Raw genomic sequence first — 14,638 nt, forward strand, 5'->3', positions numbered from 1 at the left:
TTTTTCTTCTTTTTGCTTCATCTCTAGATTGGCTGGATTTTGCTACTGAGCAATTTTTAAAAGGAAAGCTCTGAAAGGCTGCATTGCCTAAATTTGTGGGGCTTGAAGATGTCAGCTGCCTTTATAATTTAAGAACACCTTGGCTGGCTCACAATTCTTGGCTCATGTTTTCTTTCCCTGAGAATGCAGCAAACACTGTTCTATTGTTTTCTGTCTTTGACTATTCCTGAAGAGGTAGGTCTGGAGCCAGCTGTTTTTTCTACTCCAAAACAAACTTTTCAGTCTGTTTGTATGAATCTTTCAGGGACTTCACGAGGGACATGATTTATTAATCAACAAAGATCAGTTTCATGGCCCCCACTCTTCAGGGATCTGTTTAAACGTCACCTTGAATGGCCTTCTCCTTACCTAAAACAGCAGCACCTGTCAATCTTGATGCTTGTCTAATTTATTTTTCTGTACAATACTTACCATCAACTGGTACTATAACATATATTTCTTTTTTTCTTTCTTTTTTTGTGAGACGGAGTCTCGCTCTGTTACCTAGGCTGGAGTGCAGTGCCGTGATCTTGGCTCACTGCAACCTCCACCTCCCGGGTTCAAGCGATTCATCTGACTCAGCCTCGAGAGTAGCTGGGATTACAGGTATCTGCCACCATGCCTGGCTAATTTTTGCATTTTTAGTAGAGACAGGGTTTCACCATGTTGGCCAGGATGGTCTTGAACTCCTGACCTTGTGATCCACTTGCCTCAGCCTCCCAAAGTGCTGGGATTATAGGCATGAGCCACTGTGCCCAGACTATTTATTAATTTTCTTACTACTTCTTGTAAGTTTCACAAAGGCAGGGACTATGTTTTTTACTGTGTACTACTGTATTCTTGTGCTTAGAATAGTGCTTGACATCCAGTAGACAATCAGTAAATATTTGTTCAATAAATAGCTGGCCCATTTGATTTGTTCCATTAAATAAAGACCGAATCAAATAAAAGAAAGATCCAGACATTTATTTCCAGAAAAGTTTTCTTCAGGGATATCTTTAAATATCTTCTCTCCATGTGTTTTGTTTTCTTTTTCAGGAATAATAGGTTGGCAATTAGATCTCCTAGGTCTTCCAAATGTATAATTTTCTTTATACTCATCTTTAGAACTTTTATTTTTTGCATTTAACTCTACTTTATTTACTTAAGCTTATTCACCATTGGAAACATCCTAAATGGGTTGGTTTACTATATGTTCATTGCTTATGATTTTTTAAACTGTTATGTTTTTTTCTCTTCCATTTCTTTCTTTACCTCTACCCCTTTGCTTTTTATATCTTTTTGTTGTCTGTAACCCTTAACTTTAACAAAGCCCAAATTTATTCACTTATTTCCATTTTTTGTTTAAACAGATGGCATTTTCGCTCTGTTGCCCAGGCTGGAGTGCAGTGGCACAGTCATACCTCACTATAACCTCAAAATCCTGGGCACATGTGATCCTCTTGCCTCAGCCTCCTGAAATCCTGAGATTTTAGGCATGAGCCACCATACCCAGCTCCACATTTTTTCCCCTTTTATGGTAGTAATTTTTATGTCCTTGTTTTTTATTTGTTTTTAAGATCTTGGTCTACTTCAAAGTAATAAAGGTATTATTCTGTGTTTCTAGTGCTTTGTTCTGATTGCCATTTTCCCCTACGGAAACATGAAATTGTTGCTAAGGTATACAAAGTAGTTCATGTTTAAAACATGTAAGGGTTCCACAACAAAGGAGAACAAGATTAAGCCCTTTGTCCTGTTGCTTCTCTTCTTACCATCCTCCTGTGGCCTACTGCTCACAGGAAAGAAAAAACTTACTTGTCACCTAGTCAAGGTGTTCTTCAATTATAAAGGCAGACATTTTTAAGCTTTACAAATTGAGGCAATACAACTCTTTTGAGTTTTTCTTAAAAACAAGCAAACAAAACTCCACAACAAAAGCCAGCCATTCTAGAGAAGGAAGAAACAAAAAGGGTTGAAAAACATACATGCAAAAAAGGATTAAAGAAATCTGGACCATCGTGTGCCAAATAAAAGAAAACACTTCTACTGTAAAAGATTTCTATATACTACACTGATATTGATGCAACACACCGCCTATGTATAAAGTCTACAGTAAAATATTACATGAAAAGAGATGCTCAGAAATGTGACAGTTAAATCAAATAAATGTGGTTAACATGATACTCTTATCATAACATGTCATAATACTATGTAAATGTCTACTCTATATAGTTATCATATACCTTCACTGCCTGAGGATTTGGCAACAACCTAACTGAAAATCCCAGAGCTGATGTTTGAACCACCAGCCAGCTCTGTCCTGAGACCACTGGATTAATGTTTATGCAAATGTTAGGCACAGGAACACCACAATGATGACTTGAGTAAGGAGAAGAAATATTTGTCATAAGGCAAAAATGGAACAGGGAGGGAGGGGGAAAATGGAAAAGACAGGGCCAAAACTATCCACAGGGAATGCATAGCACATACATTGCAATAATCTTGCTATTTCTATGCCTCGCTACTTATCTCTGGATAAATGACAAGGCAGCACGTTCTAAACTACTTTGTCATGATGAGCTGCCACAGGAATGATTTACTATATTCCACTGTAACATGACTTTAAATCCCCCTCCTCAAATATAAATTTGAAAAATTACCCTTAATAGTTCTGCTGATGTTGGCCTTTCCTGAGGTATTTTCTGCAAGCAGTAATCAACAAATCTCCTAAAGGAATCTGTCCTGTGTGTGCAAATACACAAAAGAAAATAAACTCAGGGTCTGTAGAGCACATTGATTACTTAAAACAATTTTCATAAAAGGGAAAATTTTGCATTTAAGGAGATTTTAAAAAATAAAACACTTTGGGAATATCAGGAAAACTGAACCATTTTCAAGTTATGATATCTAAAATTAATTCTTTTGGATGAGTGAGGACACAGTTTCAAGTTAATCAACATATAAAAACATCTTAATATATAAGTAAGGTCAAATCATAATATATATCAGAAAACAAAAAAACTATGTTTATTTAAAATAGTTTTATATGGCTTGGCGCGGGGGGCTCACACCTGTAATCCCAGCACTGTGGGAGGCCAAGGCAGGCAGATCACCTGAGGTCGGGCGTTTGAGACCAGCCTGACCAACATGGGGAAACCCCATCTCTACTAAAAATACAAAATTAGCTGGGTGTGGTGGTATGCCTGTAATTGCAGCTACTCAGGAGGCTGAGGCAGGAGAAATGCTTGAACCTAGGAGGCGGAGGTTGCGGTGAGCCAAGATTGCACCATTGCACTCCAGCCTGGGCAACAAGAGCAAAACTCCATCTCAAAATAATACATTTATATACATTTTTCTCTCCAAAGACAACAATTCACATAGTCTCAACTCTATATTCTTAATTACCGATTGTTAACTCCTCTAATACTCACAATCTAAAATGAAGTAGTTAAATTTGAAGCACGAGGGATGGATAACCTAAGAATAGGCTCCCTGAATAAAAATACTTCCTATCTTAAAAGTTCCATTTTACATACCCTTCTTTAATATTACCCCTTTTAAGAAAGCTCTTGTAGCCCAAATAGTCATAAAAGTGTTATAATTTTCAGCAAGGAACAATGTTTCTGATTAGATAGTATGTGTTCTGTCTCAACACATTTAAGTACACATATAGTTTAAAAAAAAAGACAACTGGAAAAATAATGATGTCATAGAGGGCCCCTTATCTCTGCAGAAAAGTGATATCAGCTGAGATGATCAATGCAAGACCATTAGGACTTGGGAGAGTAGACTTGTTAGGAGGGTAGCAGGGCATGTTCCCTGCAGGATTTCAGTTACTAGACACATTAAGAACACAGTGGAAGCCATGGTGAAGGCAGAAATAAGTAAATCTATATGTGTGGGCATGTACAGACAGCGGATGCCTGTGAGGCATCAGTGTCACTTACAACAACATACAGTGAAGGAATGAAATGCTTTCTAGGTCAGATATTTAAAATGCAATTTAATAAAAATGCCAGATACATATAGTGATTTTCCTAGAGATTTAAAATGATAGCAGAGTCTTACCATTCATTAGACTGTAACGTTGGGGAGTCATTCTGGGCAATGTGATATAAGGCACTCATTGCATTCATATTGAAAAGGGGGGGCTTCCGTTCCGCTGGAAGAGGAAAGGAACACGATAAAACAGTTCTTGAAGGAAATCAGGCAGACAAAAATAAGAAACTATAAGCAAAGCTTTGCTGCTAAATCAATAGCTCATTACTGTCATCATGCCACATAATCCACTTACTTTAATCTCTAAGGTTGGCCCAAGATAGCCATTCAGAAGAAGCTGCTGGACATTAAATGTACATTGGCAAAGATCCTAACAGAACCCATTTCAAAAGAGTGAATAGAAATTTTTTTTTCACATATCTTTAAAAAAGTGGCTTTCGCATATTTTCCCACAACAGGTGTGAAGATCTTTGCATGTGTGTTTTAGCTTAAAAATATATATTCTCTCCTTGAAGTCTGAGTATTTGGTGAAAAAGAAAAAGAAAAAAATTCATATTCACTTAAAAAATTCAGAAAGCAAAGTAGAATAAGAAAAAAAGATTACCATAAAATACAACATCTTAAACATAATTAACAGAGTATGGGAGACAAGCCAATTCTATTCAGTAAATACTGTTTGATGGCTCATTCAGGCCAAATAATTGCCAGGGCTGATGGCAGAAAAAAATGGAAGGGAGGAAGAGGAGTATAAATTATAAAGAAAGTCTGGTCTATCCCATTGTAAAGAGAAACTCAGTGAGTAAGGCATATATTTTTAATTATTTATTTTTTGAGATGGGGACTTGCTCTGTGGCCCAGACTGAAGCATAGTAGCACTATCATGGTTCACAATAGCCTTCACCTTCTAGGCTCACGAGATCCTCAGCCTCTTGAGTAGCTGAGACTACAGGTGTGCACCACCACGCCGGGCTAGTTTAAACAACTGTTTTTGTGCAGAGGCTGGGTGCAGTGGCTCACACTTGCAATCCCAACACTTTGGGAGGCCGAGGTTGGTGGATCACCTGAGGTCAGGAGTTCAAGACCAGCCTGGCCAACATGTGAAACTTGTCTCTAATAAAAATACAAAATTATCCAGGCATGTTGGTGCAAGCCTGTAGTCCCAGCTACTTGGGAAGTTGAGGCAGGAGAATCGCTTGAACTCAGGAGGTGGAGGTTGCAGTGGGCTGAGATGGCACCCCTGTACTCTAGCCTAGGTGACAGAGTGAGACCCCATCTTGAACCAGGCTGGTCTTGAACTCCTGGGCTCAAGCTGTCCTCCTGCCTCAGCCTCCCAAAGTGCTGGGATTATAGGCATGAGGCACTGTATGTGGCTAGGTATTTCTTAGTAGAGGATATGCTCCTTCCCAGCCCACCATGATCTCTTTATTGGAACTCCTCCAGCTCTCCCTTGGCATACTGGTCATTTGGCACGTGCTCACCTGTTATATCTATATAATCATACAAATCTTTTCTCTCAGAAGAAATCATATGCTCTAAGAGAGCAAGATCTTACAACTCAAATATTCTTTTTCTTTTACTTATTCCCCCAGAATTTGTAATAAAATGCCATTCATATATTACGGGCTCCATTTGTGGATCAAAGGAAAGAAACAGGCTCTAGTTCTGAGTACAGTTAATTTTACACTGTTTATTAGTTGTTACGGCATAGAAGATAAATCTCTATCTCTTTCTACTGTGCTTACCCTAATGGATTTTTTAAATAGTCCCACTTTCTAATTCATAATCTGATCTCTAGTTTTATTAGAGCACCTTAGTTTTTAAGTAAAGGCTCTTCTATTAACCACTTCTAAAATTACAAATTGGGCTTATTATATGCAGTTCTAAGAAAGAGAACAAGACTAAGAAGTGAAGTTATGGAAAAGACATTTTCACTCATAGAAGGAAGACTTTGTGCACAGCCAGAGTAGTTAAAAAACAAAACAAAAAACCAGAATGAACAAGATTGAAAAAGTAGTAAACTTTAAGTCATTTGTAGCACTTAAGTAGAAGACAACTCTACCTATTCATTTGTTGTATTTTGGAGGGGCATCTTATAGTCTTGACTAAGTGATTTCTGTACCTCTGAAACATAGTATTCTAGGCCAGGCCTAACGGCTCATGCCTATAATCTTAGCACTTTGGGAGACTGAGGCCGGTGGATCACCTGAAGTCAGGAGTTCGAGACCAGCCTGGCCAACATGGTGAAACCCTGTCTTGAATAAAAATACAAAAGTTAGCCAGGCATGGTGGCATGCGCCTGTAATCCCAGCTACTCGTGAGACTGAGGCAGGAGAATCACTTGATCCCAGGAGGCAGAGGTTGCAGTGAGCTGAGATTGTGCAACTATACTCCAGCCTGGGTGACAGAGCAATACTTTATCTCAAAAAAGAAAAAAAATCCAAAACCAATTTGAGTGTGCTTCACTCAAAGAGCCAAGCTCAGCATTCTTCACAAATGCTGCATTCTTGGTCTAGACACCCCTCTCCCTTTTGCTCACTAAACTTTATCTGTTCTTTTTTTCTTTTTTGGTGTGTGTGTGTGTGTGTGTGTGTGTGTGTGTGTGTGTGTCTCAGGGTCTTGCTCTGTTGTCCAGGCTGGAGTGCAGTGGCATAATCAGCTCACTGTAACCTCAAACTCCTGGGCTCAAATGATCCTCCTCCCTCAGCCTCCCAAAGTGCTGGTATTACAGGCTAATTCTTGACAATATCTCAGGTCTTATCTCAAATATGATTTCATTTTTACATTAATTTAATAAGTATTTATTCAGGGTTTATTATATGTTTATAATCACTTCCTCAGGGAAACCTTCCCTGCCCTCTCAGACTAGATCTCCTATTAGCTTTTGTCACTGCAAATTATATTTTCTCCTTTCTTCCACATATCACAACCACAATTGTTTGTGTGTGTGTATATATATATTTTTTTTTTTTTCTTTTTTTTTTTTTTTTTTTGAGCAGGGTCTCATTCTGTTACCCAGGCTGGAGTATGCATCTCAGCTTACTGCAGCCTGTGTCTCCTGGGCTCAGGTGATGTTCTCACTTCTGCCTCCTGAGTAGCTGGGATTATAGGCATGTGTCATCAAATCCAATTAATTTTTTTTTTTTGGTAGAGATAGAGTTTTGCCATGTTGCTTAGGCTGGTTTCAAACTTCTGGGCTCAAGTGATCTGCCCACCCCAACCTCCCAAAGTGCTGGGATTATAGGCATAAGCCACTGTGCCCAGCCTATTGGCATAATTCTTTATTTTCTCCCTTCCTTCCTTTTTTCCACCTTCTACCCCTCCCTTTTTCCCTCCCTCTACCCCTCCCTTTTTCTCTTCCTCCCGCCCTCCCTCCCTCCTTCCTTCCTCCTTTCCTTTCCTTTCCCTTCCTTCTTCCCTCCCTCCCTCCCTCCCTCCCTTCCTCCCTCCTTCTTCTCTCTCTCTCTCTCTCTCTCTCTCTCTCTCTCTCTCTCGTTCAAGCCATCCTTCCACCTCACCCTCCCTAGTAGCTGGGACTACAGGCACACATCACCATACTTGGCCTATTTTTTAAAGGTTTTTGTAGAGATGAGGTCTCAATATATTGCCTAAGCTGGTCTCAAACTCCCAGGCTCAAGTGATCCTCCCACCTTAGCCTCCCAAAGTGCTGGGATTAGAGGCATGAGTCACTGTGCCAAGCCTAATTATTTAATATGTGTCCTCTTTGCCAAACTTCACGAGGGCAGGGGCAATGTCTACTATGTTCATCTCTGCATTCTCAGTGCTGAGAATAGCACCTGGTACACAGCAGGTGCCCCCAAATACTTTTAAATAAGCGAACGGAGATGAGGCAAATTAAAGCACAGAATAAACTGTCAACAATGACTGAGAAGACTAAGACTTGGGGCTTATGACAGATACTACATGATGGCTTCACCCACTATTAGAAGGACTAGAATCCTCCCACTTACTGGCAAAAGGTTAAAAAAAAAAATCCAAGCTTCTCAGAAGAACACTGAGTTGCATAGGTGAAACAGCAAAATAGCAGGGAAAGGAGACTAAAGAAATAAAAAAACAAATTTAAAAAGAAAAGGATGAAAGAATAAAAACAAAAACAAAACCCAATGCAATAAAAGGCAGAGATTGGATTTGAAGCAGGAATGAGAAGGCCTGTAAGTAGCAAGCATTCTGCCCATGAACAAGCAGGAAAAATGGCTGACCATGTGATGGTAGAAGAAATAACTCTAATAGAGAAATACATGCAAAGGTACTCTACTCATGGGACAGCTCTATGGTCTGGGAAGTATTCTCTGAGTATTAGCTTTAAGTGAGCTCATCTATGTTCAAGTCTTTGCTAGATGTAATACATAAATCTTCTGAGCAATGGTGACAAGGCTCACTGCTGAGCCAGAATACTACAGAGCAAGGGCTGGCAAACTATTGCCCATGGTCCAAATTCAGCTCTTAGACTGCTTTTGTAAGTTTACTGGAACACAGCCATGCCTGTTCATTAATGTATTATTTATGACTGCTTTCATGCTCCAATGGCAAAGTTGAGTAGTTATGACAGACACTGAATGGCCTCCGAAGCCTAAAATGCTTATTATCTGTTCCTTCACAGAAAGTTTGTCAGTACTTATTGTAGAATATAGCAGTTTGTTTTTTCTTGTATCTTATCTTTTTTTTTGAGACAGAGTCTCCTCTGTCGTCCAGGCTAGAGTGCAGTGGCATGATCTGGGCTCACTGCAACATCTGCCTCCCAGGTCCAAGAGATTCTTTTGCCTCAGCATCCCAAGTAGCTGGGATTACAGGTGCTTGTCACCGTGCCAATTTTTGTATTTTTAGTGGAGACGGAGTTTCTCCATGTTGACAAGGCTGATCTCAAACTCCTGACCTTAGGTGATCCACCCATCTCGGCCTCCGAAAGTGCTGGGATTACAGGTGTGAGCCATGGTGCCCAGCCAAATACAGTAGTTTGAATAGAGCTTCTTCTACATATGTAGCAGAACAGGAATTAGGAGTGCTTTTGAAGTCACCTTGTGATATGAAATACAAATATTCTTTTTTTTTTTGCTAGAAAACTTTATTAAAATGAGGATTAAACCTGAAAAAAGAGTGATGAGAAGGCTAGCCCTTTGCATAAAATCAGCAAGAAAAAGGAAACAGGGAGAGAAAGAGAGGGAAGGATGAAATACAAATATTCTTAAATGAAAGGAAAAAGGTAGAAGCATAAACATGCTGAGCTAACTACATTAAAAGAAGAAAACAGTAGTTTTCCTTTAACTTAGAGACAATGATCACGTCTTTGTATATGATCTATCTCTGTTATGTAAGATCAAGGTTCAGGAAGGTCAGTTCAATCAAGTTTCTGGATATTGCTCTTCTTGGTAAAGATTATACTAAATTAGAGTACCTACATGTATGTTTATTGCAGCCATATTCACAGTTGGAAAGATATGGAATCAACCTAAGTGTTCACTGACCAATGAGTAAATAAAGAAAATGTGGTATATGTACACCATAGAGTACTACTCATACAGAAAAAGTAATGAAATAATGTCTTTTGGAGTAACCTGAATGAGCTTGAGGCCATTATTCTGAGAAGTTGGGATTGGAAAACCAAACACCATTATGTTCTCACTTATAAGTGGAGCTAAGCTATGAATATGCAAAGGCATTTAGAGTAATACAATGGAATCTGTAGACCCAGAAGAGGAAGGGTAGGAGGAGGTGTAAAATAAAAGACTATGTATTGGGTAAAATGTACACTACTTAGGTGACAGGTGCACTATATAATTCATCCATGTAACCAGAAACCACCTGTACTCTAAAAGCTATTGAAATGAAAAGATTTTAAAAAACAAAATAATATAAATCAGAGTGTCTACTGGGTTTAATTTTACCAAGGAAAATCAAAGAATATGCCTACCTTTAGATAAACACAATGTGAAAAGGCATAAGGTTTCTTATTTATTTATTTTTTTTTTTTGAGACAGTCTTGCTTTGTCACCCAGTGGTACAATCTTGGCTCACTGTAACCTCTGCCTTCTGAGTTCAAGCAATTCTCCTGCCTCAGCCTCTCAAGTAGCTGTGACTACAGGTGTGTGCCACCACACCTGACTAATTTTTATATTTTTAATAGAGACAGGGTTTTGCCATGTTGGCCAGGCTGCTGTAGAACTCCTGACCTCAAGTGATCTGCCCACTTTGATCTCCTATAGTGCTGGAATTACAGGCGTGAGCCACCGTGCCCAGCCCGTAAGGTTTCTTATGAACAAATACGGTTGACAACCATAATAACTAATGATAACAAAATAATTGGTACTATTTATTGAATTCCTACTATATGTTAGGCACTCACTGCCTTAGGCATGTTGTATATGAGATTCATACTTCTCACAATAGCTTGGCAAGATAGGTATTATTTTTCCAATTTCCCAACTGAAGAAACTGAGGTTCAGCTGGGCTAAATAATGAAACCAAGTCACATAGTATTTACACTGAAATTTCAACCCAATCCTATGAGACTCAAGGCCTGTGTTCTTCCTACTAGGCCATGGTACCTCTTCAATAACTCTGTACATGTTAAGATAGATAGTACTAGTATTTCAAAATGAAAAGAAAAAGCTTTAGAAGACTAACTATAACTCCTTGTTCCCAAAAATGATCAAGGTATTCATTTATTAACAGATAAACTGTAAGGGGCTAATGTAGAAGGAGAAAATTCCAGGCAGAGAAACTATAACATTTATGTTTGTGTTTTGTTTTTTCCTAGAGAACTTATTTCTGGACACAATCATTCCCTGAAAAATGTCGATGGACTGTTTGCCAATTTCTACCATAACTTTTGCTGGTGAACTAAATGCCTGTAGTTTAAACAGAAGAGAACCAAGATTAACTTTTCTTAAATATAATCCTGAAAATTAAAGTATTTGGTGGTACAATTTCAACCTCCAAGAGTTTTAACTAGTTCTTTCAACAGGAGATCAATTTAGTAAAAGATAATTTCTAAAAAACAGGCTTAACTACTTAAGAGTGGTAGCTTTTGATCTTTAGGAAAGAGGGACAGTGCCAGTAGCATTATCATCATCCTGCTTGCTGATGCCATCTCAGCAATTTAACTTCTAGATTAGGGTGTTTTTAAAAAACATACACTATTATAGAAGAGATAGATAACATAAAAAAAGGGATAATAAACTATCATGTAAGGTAGATATCTTAACAAAAGACAGGACTATCCACAACTTTCCATGTAATTTTGATATTAAAAGTACAACTTAGGCCAGGTGCGCTGGTGGCTCACGCCTGTAATCCCAGCAGTTTGGGAGGCTGAGGCAGGTGGATCACCAGAGGTCAGAAGGTGGAGACCAGCCTGGCTAACATGGTGGAACTCCATCTCTACTAAAAATACAAAAATTAGCTGGGTGTGGTGGTGGGTGCCTATAATCCCAGCTACTTGGGAGGCTGAGGCAGGAGAATCGTTTCAGTCCAGGAGGTGGAGGTTGCAGTGAGTCAAGATTGCACCACTGCACTCCAACCTGGGTGACAAGAGTAAGACTCCATCTCAAAAAAAAGAAAAAAAGTACAACTTAAAAGTATACTACTTGTATTAATGGCTACAATTTCATTATACCCCAAACATACAAAAAAATAGAAAAATCATTCCTTAGAGTGTATCTAAAACAGTTTAACCTTTGTCTTGCATGTAAAAAAATATCCTTCTATTACTTGTTCATTAACAATATTAATGCTAGGGAGATGAAAATGTATAGTAAGGCTGTCAAAGAGGTACCTGTATGACTTATTACATTATGGATATAACAATTTTTAAGTAACTGTTGATGCTGAGAAGTTAAATGTCCTTGGTAATAATTTTATTTTGTGAATATTTACTGAGCATCTACTCTCACATTTCTTTGAGTCTGAGATGTCATTGACAGTAAGGTGTACTACTATTTAATATTCACCACTATTTCATAATATGTATAACATAGAAAAAATGCTGCCAATTATAAGAGGCTGTTGCCAAAAATAAAACAAAACAAAACAAAACAAACAAAAAAAGAGGCTGTTGCCTACAAAATACTTCCTACTTTAAAAAATTTATTTCCAGCCAGGCATGGTGGCTCACATCTGTAATCCCAGCACTTTGGGAGGCCGAGGTGGGTGGATCACCTGAGGTTGGGAGTTCAAGACCAGCCTGACCAATGTGGGGAAACCCTGTCTCTACTAAAAAAATACAAAATTAGCCGGATGTGGTGGCACATGCCTGTAATTCCAGCTACTCGGGAGGCTGAGGCAGGAGAATTGCTTGAACCTGGGAAGTGGAGGTTGCGGAGAGCCAGGATTGCACCATTGCACTACAGCCTGGGCAACAAGAGCGAAACTCCCCTGCTAAAAATTTATTTCCTTGTTTTTGACAAAATTGTATGTATTTAAGGTGCACACTGTGATGTTTTGATGTTCATATACATTGTGAAGTGATAATCACAATTAACCTGTCCATCGCCTCATATAGTTACTATTTTTTGTTGTTGTGACAACATTTAACATCATTTACTCTCTCAGCAATTTGAAATTTCAGCGCATTTTACCATGTTGCCTCCTAGTGTTAAAGAGATGTTAAAATGGGCTGGGCACAGTGGCTCGAGCCTGTAATATCAGCACTTTGGGAGGCCGAGGTGGGTGGATTATTTGAGGTCAGGAGTATGAGATGAGCCTGATCAACATGGTGAAACTCCATCTCTACTGAAAATACAAAAATTAGCTAGGCATGGTGGCAGGTGCCTGTAGTCCCAACTATTGGAGGGGCTGAGGCAGGAGAATCGCTTGAACCCGGGAGGCTGAGGTTGCAGTGGGCCGAGATTGTACCACTGCACTCCAGCCTGGGCAACAGAGCAAGACTCCATTCTCAAAAAAAAAAAAGAGAGAGAGAGAGAGAGATGTTAAAATGTAGATTAAAAATCTGGATGAAATGCCCTATAACCCAGGATTATTATGATACTGCTTAACATTTGCTGAGCACATGCTATATACCAGATGTAATAAGAAGCACTTTAAATTAAATTTTCATCTAATCCAATCACCACATGGCAGAATATCTTCTTATGTTAATTTTACATAGTTGAGGCCAGGTGTGGTGGCTCACCCTTGTAATCTGAGCCCTTTGGGAGGCAGAGGCAGGTGGTATACTTGAGCCCAGGAGTTCAAGGCCAGCCTGGACAATATGGTGAAACCCTGTCTATACTAAAAATACAAAAATTACTGGGCATCATGGCCCATGCCTGAATTCCAGTGACTTGGAAGGCTGAGGCACAAGAATCTCTTGAACCTGGAAGGTGGAGGTTGCAGTGAGCCGAGATTGTGGCACTGCACTCCAGCCTGGGTGACAGAGTGTGACTCTATCTCAAAAAAAAAAAAAAAAAAAGATTTTACAGACTTGGAGATAATTTGACCGAAGTCAGACAACTACAAAATGGCAGAAGCAGAATGAGAACTGAAGTTTATCTGACTGCAAAGTCTATGCTCTTTAGCACAATTTGATATTATCACCTATTAATTTGCAGAAATAGCTGTGTTAGAGAATCAGATAATTTGGGAGAAGCCTACTTTGTCCTTTAATTCAATAAATCATTTCTTTATAAAATGCAATCAAAGTTAGGGTGATATAGAGAGCATGTAGTTATAAATATTTCAATTCATTTTTATAAGAATGTAAAATCAGAAAGCACATATAAGGGGCTGTCTTAAGAGAGGATATTAAGGTATCTCCTGGGATCTGTACCTGTGTCCAATGTCAATTACTGTTGACATTTGAGTCATTTACATCTACACGGTACAAAATCTGATCTGCTGATGATCTTAAATCATCATAAAAGGGTATACGTAGTTTGTTTCATTGAAGAAGACTGGAAAGGGTAGAATCCATGTCACATTTCAGAAAGATTTTGGTAAGAAAAAATCTTGTCAAAACCATGAGCAGGCACTAACTGTAAAGTTCAATGCAGGTGGCACATTCTCTTAAAGGGTCATAACTGAGGAGTTGCTACTATGCTCTCAGTGTTATAAATAAAATTTGGTTTATTTTAATAAAATATCACTTATTTTATATTTTACTTATAAAATAAGATCATAGTAGCAACTCCTCAGTTATGACCCTTTAGAGGTACTATGACCTCTAAAAGTAGCATAATTTTACATGGCCTAAAATATAAGTTACAAAAACAAAAAAAAATCCTATATATGAATACAATTAGCTCTTATTGAGCACTTGCTATATGCCAGGTACTATGTTAGTTAAATACTTAAGTTATCTTATCGAAGCCTATAGAAATGTATGATATATGCATTGTTATTTTTACTTAGATGAGAAACTGAGGATTAGGGAAGTTAACAAAATCATCTGATTTCACACAGCCAGAATCAACATGTTACACAGCTCGAGGAGGTATCATTTGCATCCTGGACTATGTGAATGCCTAATGGAATTATGTTGCAGCCATCCACAGTTGTCCTGCCAGCTAAGTGCTGGTAAAGCCAAGATTCACATCCAGGGTGTTTAATTCTAAATCTTACTCCATACCGCTAACTCTATGCTATGCACAGAGTAGTTTCGCCCCCAAAG

The 14,638-nt window shown here is 38.6% G+C and overlaps 1 protein-coding gene across 8 annotated transcripts in view; it reads right to left on the reverse strand.

Annotated features, from left to right (window-relative positions):
- TAOK3 (TAO kinase 3) overlaps positions 1 to 14,638 on the reverse strand; it is a 210,017-nt gene that overhangs the window by 68,967 nt on the left and 126,412 nt on the right. For 7 of the 8 annotated variants that reach the window (XM_078337405.1, XM_002753065.4, XM_009004753.5 and 4 more), the window contains 2 exons: positions 4,087 to 4,180; positions 2,679 to 2,760 (listed from right to left, as the gene is read on the reverse strand). In XM_078337405.1, the coding sequence (XP_078193531.1) occupies positions 2,679 to 2,760; positions 4,087 to 4,180 (176 nt within the window). The remainder of the gene's footprint in view (positions 1 to 2,678; positions 2,761 to 4,086; positions 4,181 to 14,638) is intronic. The other variant, XM_078337406.1, reaches the window with a different exon arrangement.

The sequence above is a fragment of the Callithrix jacchus genome, chromosome 9 (assembly GCF_049354715.1).
Source record: "Callithrix jacchus isolate 240 chromosome 9, calJac240_pri, whole genome shotgun sequence".
NCBI classification, from domain to species: Eukaryota; Metazoa; Chordata; class Mammalia; order Primates; family Cebidae; genus Callithrix; species Callithrix jacchus.